This window comes from Branchiostoma belcheri, unplaced genomic scaffold, assembly GCF_001625305.1.
Source record: "Branchiostoma belcheri isolate BF01 breed outbred unplaced genomic scaffold, Haploidv18h27 scaffold86, whole genome shotgun sequence".
NCBI classification, from domain to species: domain Eukaryota; kingdom Metazoa; phylum Chordata; class Leptocardii; order Amphioxiformes; family Branchiostomatidae; genus Branchiostoma; species Branchiostoma belcheri.
The window spans coordinates 760,604-784,797 of record NW_017804531.1 but is presented as its reverse complement, the minus strand read 5'-3'; the positions used below and the strand labels follow the sequence as shown (position 1 = coordinate 784,797).

General features: G+C 40.5%; 1 protein-coding gene across 3 annotated transcripts in view; it reads right to left on the bottom strand.

Moving 5' to 3' along the window:
* The window catches only part of LOC109487169 (clustered mitochondria protein homolog), a 30,675-nt gene that overhangs the window by 6,162 nt on the left and 319 nt on the right, over positions 1-24,194 (bottom strand). The window contains exons 2-28 of one of the 3 annotated variants that reach the window (XM_019791152.1): positions 17,110-17,387; positions 16,599-16,770; positions 15,975-16,115; positions 15,069-15,190; positions 13,957-14,111; positions 13,200-13,325; positions 12,778-12,881; positions 12,567-12,610; positions 12,031-12,215; positions 9,054-9,156; positions 8,542-8,662; positions 8,004-8,095; positions 7,827-7,867; positions 7,611-7,665; positions 7,313-7,391; positions 7,023-7,128; positions 6,374-6,455; positions 5,656-6,007; positions 4,755-4,882; positions 4,256-4,333; positions 3,590-3,660; positions 2,869-2,941; positions 2,200-2,364; positions 1,780-1,843; positions 1,498-1,588; positions 591-777; positions 2-53 (exon numbers count right to left, since the gene is read on the bottom strand). In XM_019791152.1, coding sequence (XP_019646711.1) covers positions 2-53; positions 591-777; positions 1,498-1,588; positions 1,780-1,843; positions 2,200-2,364; positions 2,869-2,941; positions 3,590-3,660; positions 4,256-4,333; positions 4,755-4,882; positions 5,656-6,007; positions 6,374-6,455; positions 7,023-7,128; positions 7,313-7,391; positions 7,611-7,665; positions 7,827-7,867; positions 8,004-8,095; positions 8,542-8,662; positions 9,054-9,156; positions 12,031-12,215; positions 12,567-12,610; positions 12,778-12,881; positions 13,200-13,325; positions 13,957-14,111; positions 15,069-15,190; positions 15,975-16,115; positions 16,599-16,770; positions 17,110-17,387 — 3,267 coding nt within the window. Of the gene's footprint in view, position 1; positions 54-590; positions 778-1,497; positions 1,589-1,779; positions 1,844-2,199; positions 2,365-2,868; positions 2,942-3,589; positions 3,661-4,255; positions 4,334-4,754; positions 4,883-5,655; positions 6,008-6,373; positions 6,456-7,022; positions 7,129-7,312; positions 7,392-7,610; positions 7,666-7,826; positions 7,868-8,003; positions 8,096-8,541; positions 8,663-9,053; positions 9,157-12,030; positions 12,216-12,566; positions 12,611-12,777; positions 12,882-13,199; positions 13,326-13,956; positions 14,112-15,068; positions 15,191-15,831; positions 15,890-15,974; positions 16,116-16,598; positions 16,771-17,109; positions 17,388-24,194 lie in introns of those variants that run through there. The other 2 variants (XM_019791153.1, XM_019791154.1) reach the window with 2 other exon arrangements.

The following is a 24,194-nucleotide window of genomic DNA, read 5'->3' as shown; positions in this document are numbered from 1 at the left end:
CCTTGTTGAATCTTGACTTGGCCACTCTGGAAGAAGTGATAGGCATCTGTGGCCTGGAACAATAAAAAAAAAACTAGGTTAAGCCTTGTTGCCTACATGTACATAGCATGAAACTCAATGTGTTTGTTACTTGTTTTGTTTTTTCTTGGAATGATAAAGGAGCATCTCATACAACACAGTTTGAACCAGATGGCACGAATGTATTGCAGTCAAACAACATTCAAAGAAAAGCCTAGGAGTAAACTCTTGCATTGGCACCAAGGTTTCTCTTCCAATACTTTTTGGTGCATCCCGCATAACTTACAAGTCACAGTCATGACACCTTGCAGGATATAGAGGTACTGCAATTCAAGTTCAGAAAGTGTATACTGTAACCAACAGCAGTGATTTTGTTTTGATTTATTAAACTGTATAAAGAGATACGTGTACATAGTGAGGACTGCAAAACTAGCTGGAGGCATACATGTAACAGGTTAATAAACAATAATTATCAACAATAAGAAATAAGAACGGTTAGTCGGTTACAATTAAGGTTCATTAACAGAACATATAGGCCGTCTTTGTATTTAGAATAACACCTTTGATCTCACCTTGGGATTGACATGTTTGACAATGGGGAAGATGTTGATGATATCCTCCTCCGTGAAGGTGGCCCTGTGCTTGGAGTCGAAGTTGTACTCCCTCAGCAGTACCTGCACTCCACACTTGATACAGATCTCCCGCAGGAGGGAGGTCTTCTGGAGGCCGTAGGTCTCCACTGCTGAATCACTGCTGTCACTGAAATAGGCAGTTAAAAGTGTATAATCTGTTGTACCTTGCAACAATAACTGATATCAATAGCAAAGTTCTTTGATCACAACCATTTATTTTTTTTATTATTATATGAAACTTTATTCAAAAATCGTGCCCGAAGGCTAATTGCTTTTACAATCAAGTATAATACTCATTGCAATACAGTTTATTAACTATGCACCTGTAACATCTAGCGTCAGTGCACAGAAAATCAGTCAGAATTGCCCTGATGAAGATGACAGACGGTCATCGAAACGTCTTCTCGTAAAAGTAAATGGTTGTGATCAAAGAACTTTGCTATTCATTGGTTTACCAACCTGATGAAATTATTTACGGAGTAACTGATATTCCTTAGTGAATCACAGCTACTACTGAAATGGACAGTTAGTTAATGAATAAAGAGACTCTTTTTATGCAAGTGTTTTGTTCAGCTGACGTTTCGGTGACCGTCTGTCACCTTCCTCAGGGCAATTCTGACTGGTTCACATTGCACAGCACAGGTGTCGCTGCTATATATGTAGATGTGTTTCCAAATTAATGCAAATCTACATGGTTACAGGGAACCTACAGACTTCTGTTGATTGCATTAAGGGGATGAACGAGATGTTTTCAATCCTCCATCTTGTACTAGTGGTTTAAATGTGTCCTGTTTCATGTTGCTCCGTGCAAAATAAAGAGTTAAAATAAAAATGGAGGATGCCTTACCAGGTGAGGTTGAAGTCAAAATACTCCTTGACTTCTGCCTTGATGTTGGACCACATGTCCTGGGGAGTCAGGCTAGCCCATTCTCTGTCAACTGTGGGGGGAGAAGATGTTTTAACCATATTATAAATGACAACTCAATAAAAAAATAAGGAAATCTGCATTTCAAAGTTTAGACATATTTATTTTAGCTCTAACTTAAGATGAATCCCTTGATTAACGTGCATTTTAAAAGATTGAGCTAGACCTTGATTTAGAGCTAATCTAACTTGGTCAATTCCTCACCATGGTTTGCTATAGGGTAATGCCTCGACCTCTTCTTGTTCTTCTTCTTTTTGTTCATGTTGAGCTGAAAAAGCAACGGAAGAAAATGTCAGAACAGTGCAAGCTATGAATACAGCCATAGAACTACAAAATGAGCAAAAAACACAGTTACACACATATTGGGGTCATGCACACAAGGTTGTATGCTACTTTTGTTTAGTTTTGAACTATGACTCTATTTTGATGCATTGGACTGTATGTTTTAATTGTAGGTTGACCTAATAGTATTTTGTTTGACTGAATGTAGCAATGATGTGCCTTGTATGCCTATGCTTGGCCCCCTCAGAAAACAGCTACTCCAAGCTGAAAGGGGCTATCCAGCCATCTTGAGATTAAATACATACATGTACATAGTAAAATAGTTTGGATGAGTAATTTTACCCCAAAGTCCTCGGGTAGTTGAGGGTGTGGGTTGGAGAAGGTTGAGAGGAGACAGTTGAGGAAGTGTGAGACTGCAGCAGAAAGACACAACATCTCCACTCCCTGCATGTACGACTTGAACTGGTGCTTAGCAGCGCGGCAGATCATCTCAGACACCGATATCCTCTGAAAAAACAAACACAAACATAGGGAATATTAACTTATAACTCCTGTAAATTGAAAAAAGATTTGAACTATTCAAAAACAGTACTGGCGTATTGTGCAAAATGCTATGCCACTACTATCGACTGTGCTTAAATTTTAAATCGTATGTCATGTTAATTTCTGTTTGTGTATTTGTCAGTTGTGAAAAAAAAAACTGATGCTCTGCAAATATGGGCTACCAGCCTGACACACAGCACTTCGTTTTCTTCAGTTGGAAGGTAGACAGTCCAAAAAAATTCCCTTTGAATCTTACAAATTAACTGCAGAGCTCGAGACATGTGATTGTTACAGCTTCAATTCACTTCCACCAACATGGATCTAGTCAGGGAAGGCGACAAGCTTTGTTTCTATCTGCACATTTTGACTTGAGCCATCCAATTACAAAATAGAGGCCCAACGAGTTTGTAGTGCAGGTACTATATGCAGAAAAAAGTATTTTTAACCCGGAAAAAGACAGACACTCACATGAATGTGTTCCAGAAGGTTGTGCTGTGACAAAAGGTCTGCCACCTTGCCAAGGTATCTCATGTTGATGCCCCTGAGGAAGAAAAACAACATGCATCAAACTGCAAAGTGCTTCTTTTTTACCATTCCAGACATCATTCACATCAACAGACTACTGTACATGTGCAAGTGTGTATAACAGTGGGGTTTAAGTATAAGAGCTGAACTCTGTTCATCACGAGTGCTTTGTATTTTTAACTGGTTTTTAATTATGCTGCTTTTAATCGTTGTCTTCATGTTGAGAGCTTTTACTGTAATTGTCATCGAATTTCATGTCACATTTTGAGAGTTTTTACTGTAATTGTCAACGAATTTCATGTCACATTTTCTGTGAATCTGTGTACATGCCAGTTGATTTAAATAAAATTGAACTTGAACTTGAAGTGCCACATGTGATGGCAAGACATGGCCAGAATCTGTATCTGTATCTGTATAGCCGGTATAACCTCCTTTCGGCGTTACACACCAACAGAATATACAGTTGGAAAGCATAACTTGACAAAATTTCTTCACACAAATTATGTGTTTTTCCCAGTTAAATGATTCTGATTCAATAGGATGGAAATGAATAATCAAGAATGTGTGGACATTACCACAAAAAATAGTTTTCACGCAAACCCTTAAAAAAAAAAAGACTGTCATACTTGGCTGCAGTTCAAATATGGTTAGCTAGGGGGCTCACCTGTCATGTAACGCCTCACACAGTGACTGCCCATCTATGGCCGTGATGGAATGTTCTAAGCAGTCCTTCACCTAAAGGGGAGAGAGCAACTTGTCACCTTATATGGATAATCAGTTGTTACCATATATGGATAATCAGTTGTTGCCTTATATGGAAAATCAGTTGTTACCATATATGGATAATCAGCTGTTGCCTTAAATGGGTGATTACCTTATCAGGACATCAGCTGTTATTCCAAAAGAAGACCGAAGATCTAGAGATGAATTTGCCCTATTTGTGGGATATGCAATACCATCTGGTTTCCTAAGGAAAAGGAGTTGCTTGATTTTCTAGGTCAAGGATATTTTCTGAAGAAGTCCCTATACAGGGTTAAAATGTTGAAATGAGGTGTCAGTAACTGAGTAAGTCTTACAGACAGTACTTCATTTAGACTAAGAAAGTGTTATCATCTAAGTAACTATGTACAAGTAGCTGAAGAAATATGGTGGACGGCATCTGAAAGATTCTACACCTTTACCTCAGTAAGTCGTATGTATCAGTTTAAATCCCTCCTATTGCTATATGTATATAATGTAACATAACTACAATGTATTATGTTCAAGTCTACTATAGCTAGCTGTGTTGTGTAATTGTTAGGATTAGGAAGATAGGAAGTTTAGTACTTACAAATCCGCCTATCTGATGAGAAACCAGGAAAGCGGCAGCATCCTTCACTAACTGCTTCTGTTTCCTGAACTGGTCACCCTGGCAACAAAACCATTTAAAATCTCAATTAAAAATACACAAATTTAATAGGACTATACATTGTATGTTGAAAACATAAAGCAGACTTCTAGCCAGAGTCCGGCTTTTTGACAGAATTTTGCTGCCATTGCCGAAGACAAATTTTGCTTGATCAAAAGACAAATATCAGTATGTAAAGATATCATACAATGTATGCAAAGCTTAGTCTATTAGTCTGCCAGCAACATTTGTCCCTCAAAATGCAGGAAATAGCATTTTGGAGTCAATATTTAAAAACTCCCGGACCACCCTAGGATTCATGACCTCGAACAAAATTCAGAAGACAAAAAATTCAGGCTGGCTATAACACAGAAAGTCTGATTGAGTCCAACATTGAATAGAACATTAAAAAACATAAGACAAAGAGTTAAGATAAGCCCACCTGAGGGTCTGGATGTGTTACACCAGGTGAGAAGACATCTGGGTTGAAACGGACGTCAAACTCCGAGTCACTTAAAGATCCAATTGCACGGCACGCTGCGTTGATAACTTCCCGACTCGCGGCATCCACTGAAAGTGGAGGGAACATAATATTCAACATATAGTTTGCAATGAATAACAGCTGTTGCTTGAAAAATACATGATTGTACAGTCAAAACTGTTCAAGAAGTTAGACCACCAATACTGATCAAATCTGGTCTATGTGGACAGGTGGTCACCATAGACAGGATTCTTAATGCTTGAGTCAATGGGAAGAATTTTCTCAGAATTTTCAAGAAGGTCACATTGGCTAGGTTGTCCTTAATTAAGCAGAGGTGGTCAATTGCACAGATTTGACTGTACTGTGAAAACTACTAAGTACAAAAGAAAATGGAACACAAGTTGCACAAAGTTAAAGATCTTTTAAGTCTATTATTTGCATGGAAATAAAGAAAATGTTGCCAAACAAAATATTAAAAATCAAGCAAATAAAAATAGCCTTCTTTCAAGGACAGTACAGTATATCTTTTTTCATGTACATTTGTAAATGCAACCTCATGCTAGAGATGCTTAAGACAATACCAGCAATCAACACACAAATGTATCTCTGAGTCAGCAAGCATTAGACAGGCATACACTTATAATTATGTACTAGTAGTATATCATAGCATCAACAACATTGAAAAAAGAAAAAGCCACCATGTAACGCAAGCTCTAAAGTCTAACTTTGGGGTTAAATCTAGGGGTTTCCAGCAAAAACTGCCACAGCTACAGATGCAGCAAAAACTGCTACAGACGAGGACTGAAACCGACGACGACATGTCCAAAACAATGTTGAATTTATAACTACATGCTGCACTCACGTGAACCTGAGTCTTGTTCTGCCAGCGACTCTACCAAAGCCTGTGCTTCTGCGTCAATGGGGTCCTTAGAACTAGCACCCTGGCCCCTTGTGCACCCAGAGACCTTTGCCTTTGGGTCGTTTTTCGCGGCTTCCTTACCATCACTTTCTCTACTCTCTTTTGTTTCGATTTCTTTCGATTCGCTGGAAGGTTGCTGGCTGTCTGACTCGGTGGTGGTGGAGGAGGGGGGAGGGTTGTTGGGGTCTTCTTCAGTTGTCTCGTTCTTGTCTAGATCGTGCACATCTTTTGGGGGGAGATCGGGTGATCTGAGGCCCTGGGCGGCAGCAACAAGCCTTTTTGAGATCTTCTGTTCCTGTTGGCAAAAAATGGACAGAATGATTCTGCTGATATAGTTTCATCATCAGGTTGGTAGATGAATGGTTTCAAGGTTCTGTGGGAGGTAGCAGGACTACATAAACAAGTATTGGCCGCGTACAAAGATAGCAAGTAAGCAAGCAAGCACAAAGATAGAACATTAACACCTTAAAACTAATTCAGCTTTACATTGTAGCCAGGTACTTTTTTCCTTGCTTACTCTTTTTTTTTCTCTCCACGATGTATATTGTAACAAGTTGAAAGGAAGGAGAAACCTTTCACTGCAGTAACTGGGCCAAAGTATCATATCGCCCTACATTTCTTACCTTCAGTATAGCCATACATGTACAGGTTTGTTTCTTACCTCTTCTACTGTGGTTGCTTTCTTCTGCCGAATGCTCATGAGTTGCAGAGCTGCGTGCCTCATGAACAGGAGATACCGGTTCCTGGGAATAAAGGAGACTCTTGGTTAGTGGTTACTCATCTATTACTTGCACTGTAAAAAAATCTTCTTGTACTGGCAAATCAGAAAATATCACCTCCCGAGTACTAGTATCTACTACTGCATCAATTGGTTTCAATACCAGTAATGGAGAAGAGGGTCAACAAGGTATGAATGAAAGAGATCTACAGATAGTTGGCATGATGTCCAAGTACTCATGCAGTGATGCAAATTTATGACTTACTTTGGAAAATATATTTTAAGTACTGGGCTACTGGCTAATCAGAACTGTAACAATGGCTTTAAGAAATGCACAAGAGGGTCAACACGGTAGAGATCTACAGGGAAACAGAATGACATTCAAATACTCATCTAGAGTACGCACTGATTCGGAGTGCTCACCTTGAGACACTTCCAGCTTCATACAAGCACAACCATTAGGCACCAAGAGCTAAATACCTAGAGAGACCAATTGACCCTGAACTGAACCATGTGCAAACCTGCACCAAGAGACCACATCTTGTAAGATATTAGACATTAAACAAGGACAACAACAACAACAAATACTCACTCTGCGAAGGCATCCACCAGTTCCTGTCTGAGGCAGGCCAGCCTGTGTTTGTGTTTCCGGGGAAACCCTAGAACCTTGCACTCCTCACTCAGCTCCTCCCCCTCCACTGGAACGCACATGGTACAGTCCATCAGACATCAAAATGCAAAGACTGTTCCATTTTGAAGGATGAACGGAAGTGTTCATAATTGATGTAAAGCATTTTGCAATGATTCACATAAAGTTACTTTAAGTACAAAAAAAGTTGAAGGACGTAATGATGGACACAGTCAGTTGTAAGACGCACTCACTTGGAAGGAAGTTGACATCCGGTGGAAACGTCCGTAGGAGATCTAGCACGTAATACCTGCCGTCATTTCCCACAATGCCCTGGAAGAGACGCAAGTAAAAAAATATTTCAACAAAGCCACACTACTAGTTGAATCTTAAACACTAAATTAAGTAGTATAGTTACTGTAGGACAATATAAAGTCTATGATGATGAGAACAGCTTTGGTTCATTGTGGTATAATGTTTATGTACCGTACTACAACCTATCAGTTTAAGTAGTGTGTAGTTTTAATATTAAACAGTTTTGTCTCTACATACCTTGCACTCAACAGATGAGATGATTTGTACTTCCTCATTCTGATCATTAATTACTCTGGAGAGAAACAAAAGACACTGTCATTCTTGGAATATTTTACTAACATGAGTTTAGTAATTACATTTATATTTCTCTATTTTCTCAGCAAGTTTTTTCAAATCATTATCAAGTAAACAACAGTTACTGTATTCAGAACTTTTCAATTTCTTGTTACTTACTTGTGTGGTAAAATCTTCAGAGGTTTAGACGTTTTTTCCAGCTGTAAAAATAAACATGAAAAGGAAAATTACACAAATATTCCAAGAAAAGACACACTGTTAATCAAAATTGCAAATTACTATGATCGTATTGTTTCTGCTCAAATTATAAAAGAAAGACAAAATATTCCTACTCACAAGTTCTAGGTATTTGTCATTTGTTACTACAGATTTGCCGAAATCGATGGAGCCGTACACAACACTCTGTTCTTGCTCTCTTTCCAGGATGCCTGAAGGAAAAAAAAGAGAAGAAATTTGTAACATGTATATTACAGCCTAGACTTGGATGTAGTTTGCTGGACCATTAATAGAAAAGAAACAAGAAGTACACCTCTTTTAAGTGTATCAGTAGCCTGGAGTCCAGCCTTGTTAGCTTTGGTCTGCTACCCAAGATCCGCTACCTGCCAATAATAGCAGATCTTGGGGAGCGGGCCAAAGCCAACAATGGCTGAACTCCTGGCTAGTGTGTCATCACCTTAGTGTGGAGACTCTACTTTTACTGTGAACACATTACAAGCGTATAAAGGCTATGTACGTAGCTAGTGGTGTGATACACTGAGGGGCAGTTATACCGGCCATACAGATACAGAGACAAACAATAACCTGTATTTGTGCAGCAAGAAGATACATGCATATGGTACTCAAGGAAATCTTGGAAAGCATTGCATACACCTACCTGGTATAATAGACTGTGCAGTGACCCTGTACCCCCTGTAGTCTATGACCACCGTCCCGAGGGTGTACAAACCCTCGATGTCCACACCGTTGTAGGCTCGCACTCCCTTCAAGTCATTACTCTGGAAACAGGACAAGGAAATACAGTCAAACATGGTTAACAGGTGGCACCAATGCATGTTCAACACTTCTTTGAATTTCTATGTCAGATAATTTTACAGATTTTCTGTTGAACTTATAGAATGTAAAATGTCATGTGTAACAACTATCAGTATAGGGCTACTAGCTGGATAGATAGATGTTGTATTTCTATTGCTAACAGTGGTATTAAGATTAGAAGCAATCAAAGATGTCACACTTCACCCTCTCGAAGATATGGTCTCTTTGGCAGAACATATGGTAATTGTTGTGCATAAATGCACACACACAAAGACAGACAGACACACACACACACAAACAGAAACTACTTTAGCCTCTTAAGTTGAAGTAAAATGTTGTAAGAAGAGTACTTACAGGTGCGATGTAGGCAGCGTAGTCGCCACCATACTCCTTATAGTGGTCCTTCACATCAAATCCCAGACTGAAGAAAATGTTGTTCCAGATGAACATCTGCATCCTGTAACAGGCAGACAGGGGTCAGAGATTGGAATTCTGGCTAAACTTTCCTCACTTAACGCAAGTCAAAATGAGTATTGTCTGTCCTGTATTTGTTTCTATGTTTGGGACACAACGCCAGCAATAGTTGACTGTGTCCCACGTGTATTTGTCTTGGTGGAAACAGTGGCGAAGAGCTGGCAAATTTGATGGTACAGTATCCACAGAGTAGCCAAGCCCAGAATGACGAGACTCAGGCATCAGAAACATTATTCAAGGAAAAGTACAGGGAGGATGGAGGAGGGTGTAGGCAATGGAGAAGATGGAAGGATAACATCAGAGAATGGAGTAGTAGTAGTAAGTAAGCCTTTAATAAAAATAGATTTAAACTCAAAAGCTTGTTCGGTACATACATACATGTATGACACATACATTTTCAACATGGTCGAGGGTGAGGGCGGGGTCACGGATTACAAATCAAATCAAAAAGATATAATACAACTAGAAAGGCCAACATTTGCTTGAGAGCAAATGCAGCAGATGGCTTCACCCTATCCCCCATACCGAAAATGGATCCATCCTACGATGGCTGCCAATAGTCTACACCCCCATGCAGAAATGGAACCTTCCAATGCCGGAAATAGCCAAAAAGCCCTATTTTACATAACTTTAAAGTGGTGTATGTCAAAATCGTGAATGACATTCTTTGGACATGTGTCCAAGGTATTCCCATACCAAATTTCAGGTCATTCGGATTTCATATTAGGGCACAGGAGCCAAAAATGTACATTTTTGGTCCGAAAATAGCAAAAAAGCCCTATTTTACACAATTTAAAAGTGATATATGTCAAAAGCGTGAATGGCATTCTTTGGGCACGTGTCCAAGGTACCCCCATACCGAATTTCAGGTCATTCAGATTTAATATTAGGGCACAGGAGCCAAAAATGTACATTTTGGGTCCGAAAAGTGGTGTATGTCAATAGCTTGAATGATTTTTTGTAGACATATGTCCAAGGTATCCCCATACCAAATTTCAGGTCATTTGGTTTTAGTACCTGGGAACCAGATCTCAAAATGTATATTTTTTGCCTGAAAATGGCCAAAAAACCCAAATAAAACAATTTTTCAAAAAAATGAAAAAAACGCGTAGGGGTATTGCCCACTCTACCTTCATGCCAAATTTCGTGTTATTTGGCCGGAAAATGGCAGAGATGAATCCATTTAAAGAAATGGCAGGAGAAGAAGAAGAAACATGAGGGAACACAATATGTCTTCACCACTTTGTGGTGAAGCCATAAAAATAACTAGAAAGGCCGACATTTGCTTTGGAGCAAATACAGCAATGGCTTCACCACATTTTACGACATGGCAGGGAAAGAATGAGAAACACAAGGGAAAACAATGCTTTACATTGATATAACTATAGTATGAAGTAACATACAACTAAGACTACAACAGTTGGATAGCTATTCCCTACATTATTGGTTAGGATTTTCAATTGCATAATGCAAACTGTTGATTTTCAAGAAAAAAAGAAGTGTTCATGCCCCGCATTCCAATGCTGGAGCAGGAAAGCTTGAAATACCTACCAAAACACTTGAATACAGACATACTGTCAGTATGGAATGGATCTGAGCAGGTATTAATTAAGTTAAGCCTGTTAAATTCCAACAGCCAATCAGCAAGGAGAATAGAGGAAAGCTGCATGCCTATTGGTTGATGCCCTGCATTCCATTGTGATGACTCATGCCCAAATGTGGTAACACTGCACACTAACTCAGTAATACATTTGCTATAACACAGCCAAAAAACTCAAATAAAACCATTCTAAAAGCCTGTATCACAAAAATTAAAAAAACGCCTAGGGGTATTTGCCCACTGTACCTCCATACCAAATTTCAGGACCTTAGGCCCGAAAAATGAAGAAGCTGAATCCATTTAAAAAATGGCAGGAGAAGAATAAGGAGGAGGAGAAGGAGGAGAAGAAACATCAGAAAAAGCAATATGGGTTCACCACCACTTCGTGGTGTGGTGAACCCATAAATAGTAAATCATCATGGAGCAGCATGACACTAAATGAAGCACTATGAGAAACAGAAAACAGGGAGAAAACTGGTTGTCAGATTATCTGTGGTGCCCCAACAGTAGAATGATTAGACTAAGGGATAGATGAAATGAGGGCTAAAAAACGGAGATGGGTGCCATAGATAGGTGCGGGAACCAACTTTGACTTTAGACCAGCAAATGACATCCTTCCCACGCACCATTCCGGAGTGGAACTCTCTGCCAGTAGAGACAGCCACCGCGCCTACTCTGGCATCCTTCAAGGATAAGTTGGCCCACCTACACTAACCACCTAACATTGTACTTCCAAACCAAATACCCGAAACCAACACCAACATCTGCAGTTGACTTCAACTTAGAAGTTAAACTTGGTTAAACTCATTTACTAGAAGGTTTCTCTTAGCAGATAACTGTGTTGGAGAATTTGAGAATTTTACAGTACACTATCCAGAGAGCAACCAAGGACAGACTACTGGGACTGGCATTAAGAGGCAATAAGTAGTTATAGTGACAGTCTTTTGTCACCATATACCAGCCAACCAACCAACAACCAATCAACCACTAAACAAGTTTTGCTGCAGTACCAAGGTCAGTCACCAGGGGGCCAAAACTGACCTTGACCTTTGTCTTTCCAAGACCTACCCACATACCAAATATCATGATAAACCCTTAAACTTTGTTCAGCATAACTTAGGTTATGTACCTACTCTAACTTAGGTTATGCTGAACACAGATATGCAAAAACACATGCACAGACACCCCCCCCCCCCCACACACACACTCTCTGAAAACAATACCTCCATTTTTCACGGAGGTAATAAACCAACATACTTGGCCTCCTCGCCCGGGTTGATGGCCATCACGTTCCCGTCAATCACCGCCATCGCCCCTCGAGTTGCCGCGGCAACAAAGTCGCTGTGCACCTTGAAGATGGCGCGCTCCCTCAGGAGTCTCTCGGGGAGGTTCTTCCGAGAAAGTTCCCTGGTGGTCTGCAGTTCCTCGTTCCAGTCTCTGGTCTGTTGGAAACATTTGGAATGAATGAATACAACATTTATACATATGCTGATGCCTACAGACTAGACGTGACTGCTTTACTAAGGCCACTCAACTCGTGCAGAGCTATCATTAAGGGTGAACCTTGAGGCTAAGACAAGACAGGGCCTCTGTTTTTGTATAATTGTACTGAATCATTAAGTCTGTACTGTAGAATTTGCACCATCGCACACCGGAGCATGCTCCTACGTTCAAAAGATGTGGTCTACATTTGTAGGTAGGTTCTTAAACATGCCTTACTTTAGAAAAGTCTGATCCAACCATCACTGTTAGGTAGACATTTTCTCTTAAAGTTATTTTTTTCTAATGCCTACCTGTCCTGGTATGTGTTCTTCATATCCAAGCCTTGATGTATAAGCTGGAAAGGATAGAGAGAAAAAAAGTCAATCCACGAGAATCTTCTAACTGCACCTCTAAACCTTGTTGTACCAATGGATTCTTCAGTCTCAAAAATCACTGGAACTTAGAATACGTTTAGTCTAGTAATAATCAAGCCTATAGGTCTATATTCATAATTGTCCTTACCATCTTCTGCCCTGACAGAATCAATGGTGTGGTCCATCTGTGGAGCAGTCCAACTGTACACCTGGAAGGGGGTGGCTATTCTCTCAAAGGGATGTCTGTTCACCCTGGAAAAAACACACAACAGTAGAGAATATTAGTACCGGTATTGTTTTGGCATAATGGTCGGAGCATTTGGCTCTGAACCAAGAGGTCCTAGGTTTGATCCCCTGACATGCCCGATGTTGTGCCCTTTGGAGAGGCAGTTAACAAGACTTTCCTCACAGTATGGCAGCAATGTAGTAGTAGTAGTAATAGTACTTGTAGGTCTTTGAGTATTTTGCTCTCCATATACAAACATTCTAATATGTGCAAGACCACAAGCTATGATTACTAGAGAATATGTCTAACTGTAGCATCTGTGAAACTTTAAGTCTCCTCCTCACCTTCTTTTCTGCAGTGTTGCAAAGTTCCTCTTGAAGACAGGGCTGATCTGGTTCAGCAGTTCGATGAGGGAGTGAGCCGAACACTTGGGGCTGGCAGGTTTGGGGTTAAACGTCTCCTGAGTGGACCTGTACAGCAGGAATACAACATAAACATTCGCAAACAACTTGTACTGGCCATTCACAATGTCACAAATTTTCTGCAGGCAAGGTGTCAGATTATTTTTTAGATTGCACTGAAGGCATTATTCTCTTATGACTTCACCCAGGTGAATATGGCTCTGCCAAAGTACAAAAAAATGTCAAACACGAATACATGTACGTATACTTCTATTCATGCAATTTTCTTCTTTCTTGCCTAAAGAGTTCCTGCATGGGCAGAACTGGGACCCCTTTATGTATACAACACATGCACAATCCTTCTGTAAGTGAGGTGCCAAATACCCAAACTAGAGGACAGTTGGCCTTTATTAGATGCATCATATGCTCCAGAGCTTCATCAAAAAGGGCAAGACACCATCAAAATCAAACATGGGGTATGGTTCAGGCTATTTGGTGTAATGAGCTAAAAACAGCACATACTGGTTGACGAAGAATACACTCTACAACTGTCTTCAGAAGCAACACTTGTATCGCTCAATATTACCATGACCTATTGAGGACATAAATGTACAATAAAGGTCTTTTCAATCTAATATATACAGCACCTACTGATCGGAGTCTCTATTGTGACATAAACATGTTATTGTACAGCACGTACTGGTTGACGAAGAATCCCCTAGTGGAGGCTGTGAGGTGGAAGTGTTTGTCCTCTGCGGTGACCACAGACAGGTACATGAGGTCCCCGTGCATCTTCCTGTTCCCTGGGGGAGGGTTCCAACCGCTGGCTGTCAGAACCTTCAGGCACTGGGGGGACTGGGGAGGGGTGGGGGCACATGGTCAAACACTCACATTTGTCATTGCATACATGATATAACTACTAAACGAACAGTAACCTCTCCACATTTAGAACATTATTACTATACTGTAATTCACTTTATGTTCACGGTAGCAAAATTTCACGGTCTGAGAAAAATGGACATGTTCACGTAACTATATGTTCACGGTGGTAACAAGTGCAGGAACAAGAAAATCCAGGAATTATTTGTTAACTATAATGATAAGTTCACTTTACACAAGAGACAGTGAAAACAGTGAACTTATCAGTACAGTGAACAAATCAGGAATTACAGTATGTAAATATTACTATTTGTACCAAATGCCTATTTGTATATAGCCTTATCTCTTGATGTGAACAGTATGTAATTCAGCCACTTTATTTGGCTGCGATGTACTTTTTAAGGATCATGTTGATGTTGATCAAATAAACCAGTCATTCATTCATTCATTCAATTTATCTGTATACTATTCTTCTGTTGTGACCTGTTGGGTATATACATGTATATATATGTGTACAGTAAGGTCTTCATTCATTCAGTCATTACAATTTGACTTGAAGTCAGGGCTTGAACTACTGGGTGTATATGCAGGTTAGTGCAGGTATTTCTGCTGTCTACCTGCACCTAACCTGCACTGGTCCATGTACTGGTTAAACGATGAAAGTGAAAGTAAAGTGCTGGTGTACCTTTGGGAGTGACCTAGAATTATTTCATGCATGTATAATCCTTTTATCTTCTGAATTCTTCAAATCCTTCACATTAGAAATATACTCCATGTTCATAAAGTTGAATGATTCTGAAGGCTTAACATACTAACAATTCCACCCCACTAAACAATACAGTGATAAGAACTTGAGAGAACAATATATTAAGTCCCATCTGGATAAACAAACAAAAGGCACGTACATAATTACAGTGAACCTGTGTGTTGTACCTTGAGGTCTTTTGACATAGGCTGGAGTGGAAGTATTGGCCTATCCTTTGCTCCAGGCATCACATAGTCTGGTGGGGTGCAGTCCACCGAGTCACTGTCGTTTCGTTTTCTTTTCTTCATTTCTAAACAACGACAAATGAGTACACGAGGTGTAACAGTTGCATGACAGTTTTAAATTAGGTTTCTTGGAGCTATTTACAACTTCAGACACTGCTGTTCTGTTAGGAAAACAGGAAAAGAATTAAATTAAATTCACTTTGTCATTATCCAAATTTCCACTCGACTATAAGTATAAGGAAAGTTAGAGAAACTGCTATCTGCTATATATAAACATAAAGCTGTGGTAAAATATGGGTTAATACATGACAGTGACATATTACAGCTTAGACTTCAGGATGTCAGACCAATTTTTCACAAACAATGCTTTTATTCTTTTACAGCCTGTTAATGCTTGAAAGCACCTTAAATCAATGTCACAGAACAAAACCTTTTCATTCTATGTAAACACAGCAGCGTGCAAACATATGGAAAGAGATGTCATTAAGCTAAACATAGTCTACCAACAAAATCTGCCCCTCAAAATGCAGGAAATAGAGTTTCAGAGGGTTAAGATTTCAAAATTTTCCAAGGGAACATGCCCCCAGATCCCCCTAGGCGCTCAACATGATGTTTCGTGAAACAAAATTAAGATAACAAACTGGCTGGAACACTAGGTTTAACTGTATAGATGATTGTATAACAGTTTTATGGGGTGTGAACCTACCTATGTCGCCCTCCGTGATGACGTTGAGGAAGGAGAGGGGGCTACAGTCCATGCCGTTATAGGCTTCAGCAGGGTCCAGAACCTTCCTTTTCTTCCTAACAAGTCATATATACCTAATAAGCTGTTATCAGTTCTGAACCTACCTATGTCGCCCTCCGTGATGACGTTGAGGAAGGAGAGGGAGCTACAGTCCATGCCGTTGTAGGCATCGGCCGGGTCCAGAGACTTCAGCAGGTCCCGAACATGCCGCATGTGGATTCTCGCCTCGCGTACTGTGTACGGCTCTGGGAACAAACAAACAAAAAACATGAACAATCAGTAGCCATTAACTACAACATAAATGAAAAGAAAATGTTGCACTTTAAAAACATACCAGTAGTTTACAAGTTATGGACAGGGCTTCAGCCTCAGTATACTCAATGTGAAGAATGTCCTTTGTCTGATGATGAGACAGGCTGAGGGACATTTTTCAGTCATGTTTCCAGGCAGTTTCCAGGTAGTGTGAGTCACAATGTCCCAATCTCATCACCATACAAATAATTTGTAGGTTCATTGTGGCTATAGATGGCACAGTCCCAGTCAGAATTGGGGAAAATATCACTGCATTATTGGTATAACATGACAGATGCTATTGGATCTGCTGTTAAGACAGATGTCAATTGTCAAGTATGGAAAGCAACAAAAGATTCTTTGGTATTTCCTGCAACTTGGCAAGGCACTACGCTCCCTGGAGCATGCATGGAAAAGTTAGAGACACTTCAAATTACCTTCCACCACCTTCAGCACAGAGCCTTCCTGCAGACCCTCGATGTTCTTCAGCTCAGCAAAGTTGTCGAGGACGTTTCCCTCGAACTGCAGGGAGAAGCAGGTGCGATGACAGGTGTCCTCCCTGTCCATCAACACCTGGTGGATCTCCTGAACCATCTCCTGGGAACTCACCTGAACAGGTGAGACAACACACCTTTGTTAAAAACTTGGGCATTATCATTAGATAGCTTTATATAATGATTGGAGTTAGATGTTCAAGGGTTACGTGTAACAAGTCGTTCGGTGTAATGTAGCCAGCTGCTGCTGCACCTCGTGCCTGCAAAGATGGTGTGTTACGCCGAAGGGCGGTTATAACGGCTATACCAATACGAACACTTGCGCTAAAAGTATTCTGAATTTTGACATATTCTACAATACTGCAGAATGATGAGAAAAAGTATTTCTGGCACTGCTAGTACACTGTACTCAGTAGTAGCAAATATTTGCCTTTCTACTCTTCTTTTGTCTTACCTGCAACTCAAATGGTTCGATCCCAGGAGCCACGACCTTGATGTTGAAGCCCATGTCCTGGATCACGATGACTTCCTGGTCGTCCTTCGAATTCTCGGCCTTTTCCCCTTCGGCTGTAACCTTCCCCCCTTCTCCCGCCGCCAGGCCGTCTTCCGCGGCCTTCGCAACTTCCTTGCCATTCTGGTCGTGGTGGTTGTTGACATGATGTCCATTCTGCTGGGACTCTGGAATGAGCGGGGCACTGTTCGGTTCAGGAACAGGCTGCTGGCTGTCAGCACCTTAGAGATGGGGAGAGATGACAATGATCATGAGAAATACGTGTCAAGCTACTACATGATGTAGTATGATTTGAGCATCAGTATCACCTGTCAAATTTTGGCCATAGTCATGTACAGTGCCACACCTACTAGAGATGCAGAGAAAGAGGACAATGAGCTTGAGAAATACAAGCTACAAGTATGATTTTTGAGCATCAGTATCGCCTGTCAAATGTTGGCCATACATAATACAGTTAGGCCGACTTTAGACTGACGACGGTATACGATCGCACGACAATCGTTGTGGGCGACGGCTGGCTTTAGACACATGACCAGAAAGCGTGGCGGACACCCGCAGCGCAGGATGGCACGCCGCGCGCCAATTCAAAATGGCGAGAGAACCCCTTTTTCGGCATGCTGCAGCAGATTTATTCTGCTTTTAACTCGTTGTCCTGTTGATGAGACGCCGAGTTTGTGCCCAGCAAAGAAGGGGTATGAGGCACATGTACCGAGCGGGGAAATACTCGTCGGCCTGGCTATATTGGCCGGGAAATGTGGATCGGCGGATCGGTTCGTACCGGAGAAGTAGCGATTGGTGGCAGGGGATTGTACTAGACACGTATGACGATATAAAGTCTTTGGTTTGACGACATTTAATGATACAGGCGATGTGCTAGGACATGAAATAACGCTTGCAGGCTTATTTGCATAAGGCCAATGACCCCCCACTTCCTTCGCCGGCGACGGTTCACTTTAGATGGTGGAAAATCCTCCTCGGACCCCCCGCTGAAGGATCGCACGATAGGGTCCGAGGTGGTAGTGACGACGATTCAAGGATTACCGTCGTGCGACTATTTTGATCGTCTTTAGACGGTGGTAAAATACCGTCGCCGGCAACATCTTGACGATAAACATTCGTACGACTATCGAACCGTCGTCAGTCTAAAGTGCCCCTAATTGTCACACCTAGAGATGGAGAGAGATGAGAATGACCTTGATGAGAAATACATGTCCAGCTACGAGTATGACTTGAGCATCAGTATCGCCTGTCAAAATCTGGTCCATACAGTAATAATTGCTACATGTACATTCTATTGATTCTTAATCAATAAAAAATGAAGACAAAAATTCAGAAAAAATTAAGATTATGATCCTTCATGCATATTCCAGAGAAACAAACAAAACCAAAATAATTCCATGAGCAAAAAAAAAAAAACACTTCTTCCCATAATCATGCACTTTCACACATACTATTGTCTTCAACTGAACAAAATTACCTAAGACAAATTTTCAACGAACATGAAACCTACATGGTCCACACACGGGATACCACATGGTGTACATTTTCACGAGACTGTCAAAGGCCTCTACTGAAAAGGGCTAGAATATGCAGAACATCCACCAAGCTACTGTCAGCTCCAGCTGTTCCCAATGGCTGAGGCAGTCTGGGGTAGCAACCACTGTTACCATGGCAACAGACATGACAGCCCAGAAATCCCGGCTCTATTCATTAGCCCTGCTCTAATTTGGAAAGTGTCAAAAGGGAAACTTGGTTGTCATGGAATAAAATTGCGCAACCTCAACAGCCTGTCATAGAAGTATTGGGTTGGTACAAAGTGCATGTAGTTGTAGGTAGACAATCAATGCATAGTGCCAGCTAATAGTAAGAGTATCTGGAATTCAAAACTACATGTACTGACATGATTGTTCATTGCATAACGTGCTATAGGGGAAGCCTATAAATGTATAATACACTAATATAGTTATGACTTTGATGAAAGGAAATTGTGAACATCTGCTGTTTATATCATCAGCCATAGTAAATATACTGATAATAGCAAAACTGTGGATCGACATAGCAGCATGGTGTTTTCTGATATATAATACCTTTCCATGCCTTTCTGACCACATACATGTACTAATATTACATAACCTTGGCCAAGAGACTGAGAAAGAGTACAGAAATACCAGCTGTTAAAGCTAAGTGGTCAGATTACCTCTCGCGGTTTACCACTAATACCAGTAACAGAATATTGCTGTAGAATCTGCTAAGGGTAATACACCAGCAGGCACAGTGGTCGAAATACTTTTTTTCAGTGCTCTGCAATATTGCAGAAGAGTCAAAAATTTGTTCTGCAATTTGGAAATACTTTCTGCAAATACACAAGCCTCCATACTACAACCTTACAGGTTTATAAGCGTGAACTATTGATTGATATGCAAATTATTAGTGAAGACAACTTTTAGGAAGTCCAAAAAGAAACAAAAGATAGACAAGTCAAGACAAGGTTGATGTAAATTAGTGAAGAAGCTCCTGTTGTTTCAGAACAAGAGCTTAAGTGTTGTCTGTCCTTGGGGCCAAGAGCACCAAATCCGATCCCAAGTGCCAATTTTTCCTGCTGCAAAATTGCAGATTGTATAAATTTTTCTTCTGCAATCTTTGAAATCTATCTGCAGATTGCAGACTGCAGACAGGTATTTCGAACACTGAGCAGGCAACTTCACACTTCATGCACTTGACACTACTTTAGGTCAATCACCCTACATGCATGCAGCTTACTACTAAATAATATTTATAACTTAAATATAAGAGTAGGAATATGTTGAACTTGTAGCATATACAGAGATGTATTGTCAAGTGGTATACTGGTCATGTATACAGTAAATTGGGCTGTTATTTTAATTTTTATTGGTAAAATATGATTTTTCTGTTGTCAGTTGTTCCATGTCGACATGATATCTACACTGTAGATAGAGTAGATTTTGTTCTATTTTAGGTGTAGGTATTTATCACTTATCTATCTGACATTATTGCCTTATCTTTAGAAAGACATCTTGAAATGATGTGTTGCAGAAGAGATGGTCAGCAGCCAAGTCAGAGACTTATCTCGGTCTTTTGATATGATGTGTCCCTAACAATTATACAGTACATCCAAGTAACAAGTTAAAGTTTGTAGCCTCAATCATGGTGACTTGACATTTTGACGATGACATTGAGATTTGGAAGAGACCAAGATGCGGTAGAAACACATGTTGCTGTTAAGATAAAAGTTGTCACCGGGTGCAGAAAGCATTTTTATCATTTGGGATGCATGTTATAAAGTATGGTGTCTCTGTTATTTCGGATTAGCAGACACAACTGCATTGTACAAGTACTTTTGGTTTGGCCAGCGGGGATGGACTACCAAATACAGGGATGAATAATTAGGCTGGATGCTTGCCAGTGCCGGGAGACTTCAATGTACAGACCGTCTGACTGCTTTTGGTGACCACAAAAATGGACAAAAGCTCTTATACAAGAATGGGGAATTTCCCTACAGGGGGCTATACCACACAAGTCACTACAATCTTCAGAAGCACTAGTGTAGTGATCAACTGTAAAGTATAATCTAAATACAACCCAGTTTGAGTGATAGAGGTTTATGTTTATTTATGAAACAGACAGGTTCAAGTACATGCTGACAAGTCAAGGGTATTGTTACTCTTAGATCTAAGGATGAATACCCAATTTAACAGGGTGTTACAGGGGTGCGCCTGTGCATTGAAAAACTTACATTAAGGACAAGCATACCCATGTTAGGTGTGTTAAGGGGTTGGGCTACCTTGTATTCACCTGGTGTAGGTAATCAGTACAGACTAGCCTATAGTATAACCATCAATATTGGATATCAGTTTTCACACACATGTACTGGTACGTTTGTAACATGTTAGGGCATCAGTGCTAAGCCTTGATAGCTGAGCTGCATTAGTAGTCCATGTGTAGCTGTGAACATGTGAGAAGAATTTAGTAAAGAAGCGAGATGCAAAGTCATGCCCAAAGCTGAGAAACAGATACAAACTGATACCTTCTGGGGATTTTGCTGAAAGATGTGATTCTGGGATAAGATCAGGTACGGGACTAAACAAGCTGGACTCCGAGGGGTTTATGGAACCGTAGCAATCGTCCGCGGCGTCCGACTTGTCCTGTTGCAGGATCGGTCGCGATTCCTCGTCCCTTACTCTTAGCCTGGACATCTTTTCTCGCAGTACAACCCAACATGTACAGGCACAGCTGTTGCCCATACTCGTGGTACGTCCAACTTGCGTGTGGTGTTAACCGACGGACTGCAGCTTAGCGTAGACGCACACCAGCTTACGTTACCGGACCAAGCACCATGAATGAGGCAAAACAAAACATGCCCGAAACTTGATCAACTCGAGCAACACCGGGGGTGAGTTCATACACAATAGAGAAGGCTTTCCCTTGTGGAGGCAGCAATATGATTAACATGTACCCTTGCGTCAAAGCCAAAGGAGATTTCCACAGCATGACCTTTCCAGAATGCTTGATGGCGATGGTCTGCCAAATGCCTGTTGTATAACTGGGGTGCCATTGACTATCATGTTACGTTCTAGAGGGGGGTAGGCCAATATCGGTAACGTTATCTAGACAAATTACTTTTGGAAGAATTACAGCCAAATGTGGCACATATTTGAACGACATTTAATGACAACTTTCAAGTATCTTTCTTTTCTTACACTTCTAGAGTATTGCATATTGTAAATTACAGAACCCAAACTTTTATATATCTGATAATCCGTTAACAAAATAAAGCTGCTGCTTGTTGTGAGCTAACTCTTTTATCTTAAGTTTATTTTAATTAAGGATTTTCTATTAAAAAAACTTAAAAATCAATATCTAACACTAGAGTCACCTTTTCCACTGTGTTAAAAAGTACAACTCTCCCTGACCTGACAGGTGACTGGTCAACGACCTGATGGTCACTTTTTAAGGTGACTTCAAGAGGTCTCAATCAAGCTTCAGTTTCTGATGCAATAAGCCAGCGACTGACCCAGACAAATAACTTTTCAGGACAATCATTAATGTCTCAACCAGACTAACACTATGGGTTCAAAACCGTCAAATTTAGCCTGGTAGAGGCTAGACAATCACTGTTACAGAAAAGCCATGTAATTTTTTACCCATAATTTAAAGTACTGACTAGAAGTTGTAGGCTTCTAAGAATACTACCAGCTTGTAGTACATCAACTACAAATGAACACGATGATCTTGTAAATGTAATACATTTATCCATCAACAGAAACCCACATGGCTACAACACTGTTAACAGGGGTTTACAAGGGGTGTCAACAGTGACCTCTGTATGACCTTACAACCCACATGTGTGTCACAGGGAGTAAATTTCATGGTTTTGCAGACAGAACTTGAGAAGAGAACCCTGGTGGTGAGAAAAGGATCCCCCTCCCCTCCTCAAGGACTTCCCATCTGTGTAGGGAACAGCTGCAGGTGCAGTTTGATAGATGGGTGCTGAAGCTGTAGCCTCTAACAGGCCTTCCTATGGGGGTATGGATTGGATTATAGAATTCCGACAAAAAAGGGAAATAGTTGGCCATGAGTGTCAGGGTTAATTTCCGTATCATCCCGTTTGCATGTAGTTTATGACATAAACTCTATTAGACAGACTGACAGACGTATGAAGCAAAATAAATTCATTCGGTAATGAAGATTGGAATACTTCAAAACAAATGTTAGGCACATTAATGCCACAATATGCTTACATCTTAAAAGCACAGTAGAAAAGAAAAGACCTTTATAAATACTATTTTTGCACTGCTACCGAAAAATCTTTGACGTTGTCAAACAATTGTCTTTATTTGATGAGCAAAAAAGAACACCAGTAGATGGATAGCCAGCCTACAAATGCACACATACGAAACAAAGACAACTCTAATGTTGTCTAAACAACAGTCTGATAGTCAGAAGTGTGGCCATTGTTTTCTCTGCCTCTAATATAGGTCATCAAAACCTAAATATTTGCATAGGATAGCTCTACTAACCACTCTATTTATTCTGATCCTAAAATCCTTCATTGATATTCATAAATATCGCTAATTCCTTTCCAATCATTAAATCAGAAAAATTCATTCAGGGATATGTGATAGCACTATGTCCAGTCCTTGCAAGTAATGCACGAATCATATAATACTTATCTACCATTTCTTGCAACCGAACTCCGAACGAGTGAAACCGGAGAAACAATAGGTTCAGGTGACTGTAAATACCTGCCTGCACACCTGACCCAGTGAGCCGTTACCAGGCGAACAATAGCTCACCTGGCTTGAGCCAACAGACGGTGGATCGGTTACTACGACTAGTTACTATTGCTTCACTGGCTTATGCAACTGACGCCATTTTGATCCACAAAAAAACTGATATACTAGTAGCCCCTGCAAATAAATTCTAGTATATAGTGCTTTTATAAAATCAACTGACTGCAATACACACAGATTACAAGGTAGAAATTTGTTATTTGTTCGGCATTGACCCAGGTTAATTCATGAAAAATATACCATTTGATTTCACAAGCTTGTAACACTATTTGATTGTGGAATTTATGATTTATTTTAATTTTTCTACCAATATTTTGCGAAAAGCCGGCTGACACGCCCCCCTCCCCAGGTTAGTCTGTCGTTCAAAGGTCATCGTTCCCAGAATCCCATCAACCGGCGTGACCTTGCTACAACGTGGAGCTTCAAAACCTTCCAAATCGTTAAGTAAGAAAACTAAATCATCAGTAAAGCATCTGAGGAAATAAGGACGACGAAAATTAGGTTCTGACGTTGCGTAAGTGACGAAACGTGTCCCGTGACAGCGTTTGTACGGCCAAATCGATCACTTTATGCAACCCCACTTCGAGATTGCATGTGTAGGTCACCCCTCCACACTTGCGTTCGGAGCAGAGCGATCGTAGATTGTTCTAACGTTTTTCTGTCACCAAAAGCCTTATATTCTACTGGCATTCGAAGAAAATCTTGTCAGAGACTGTT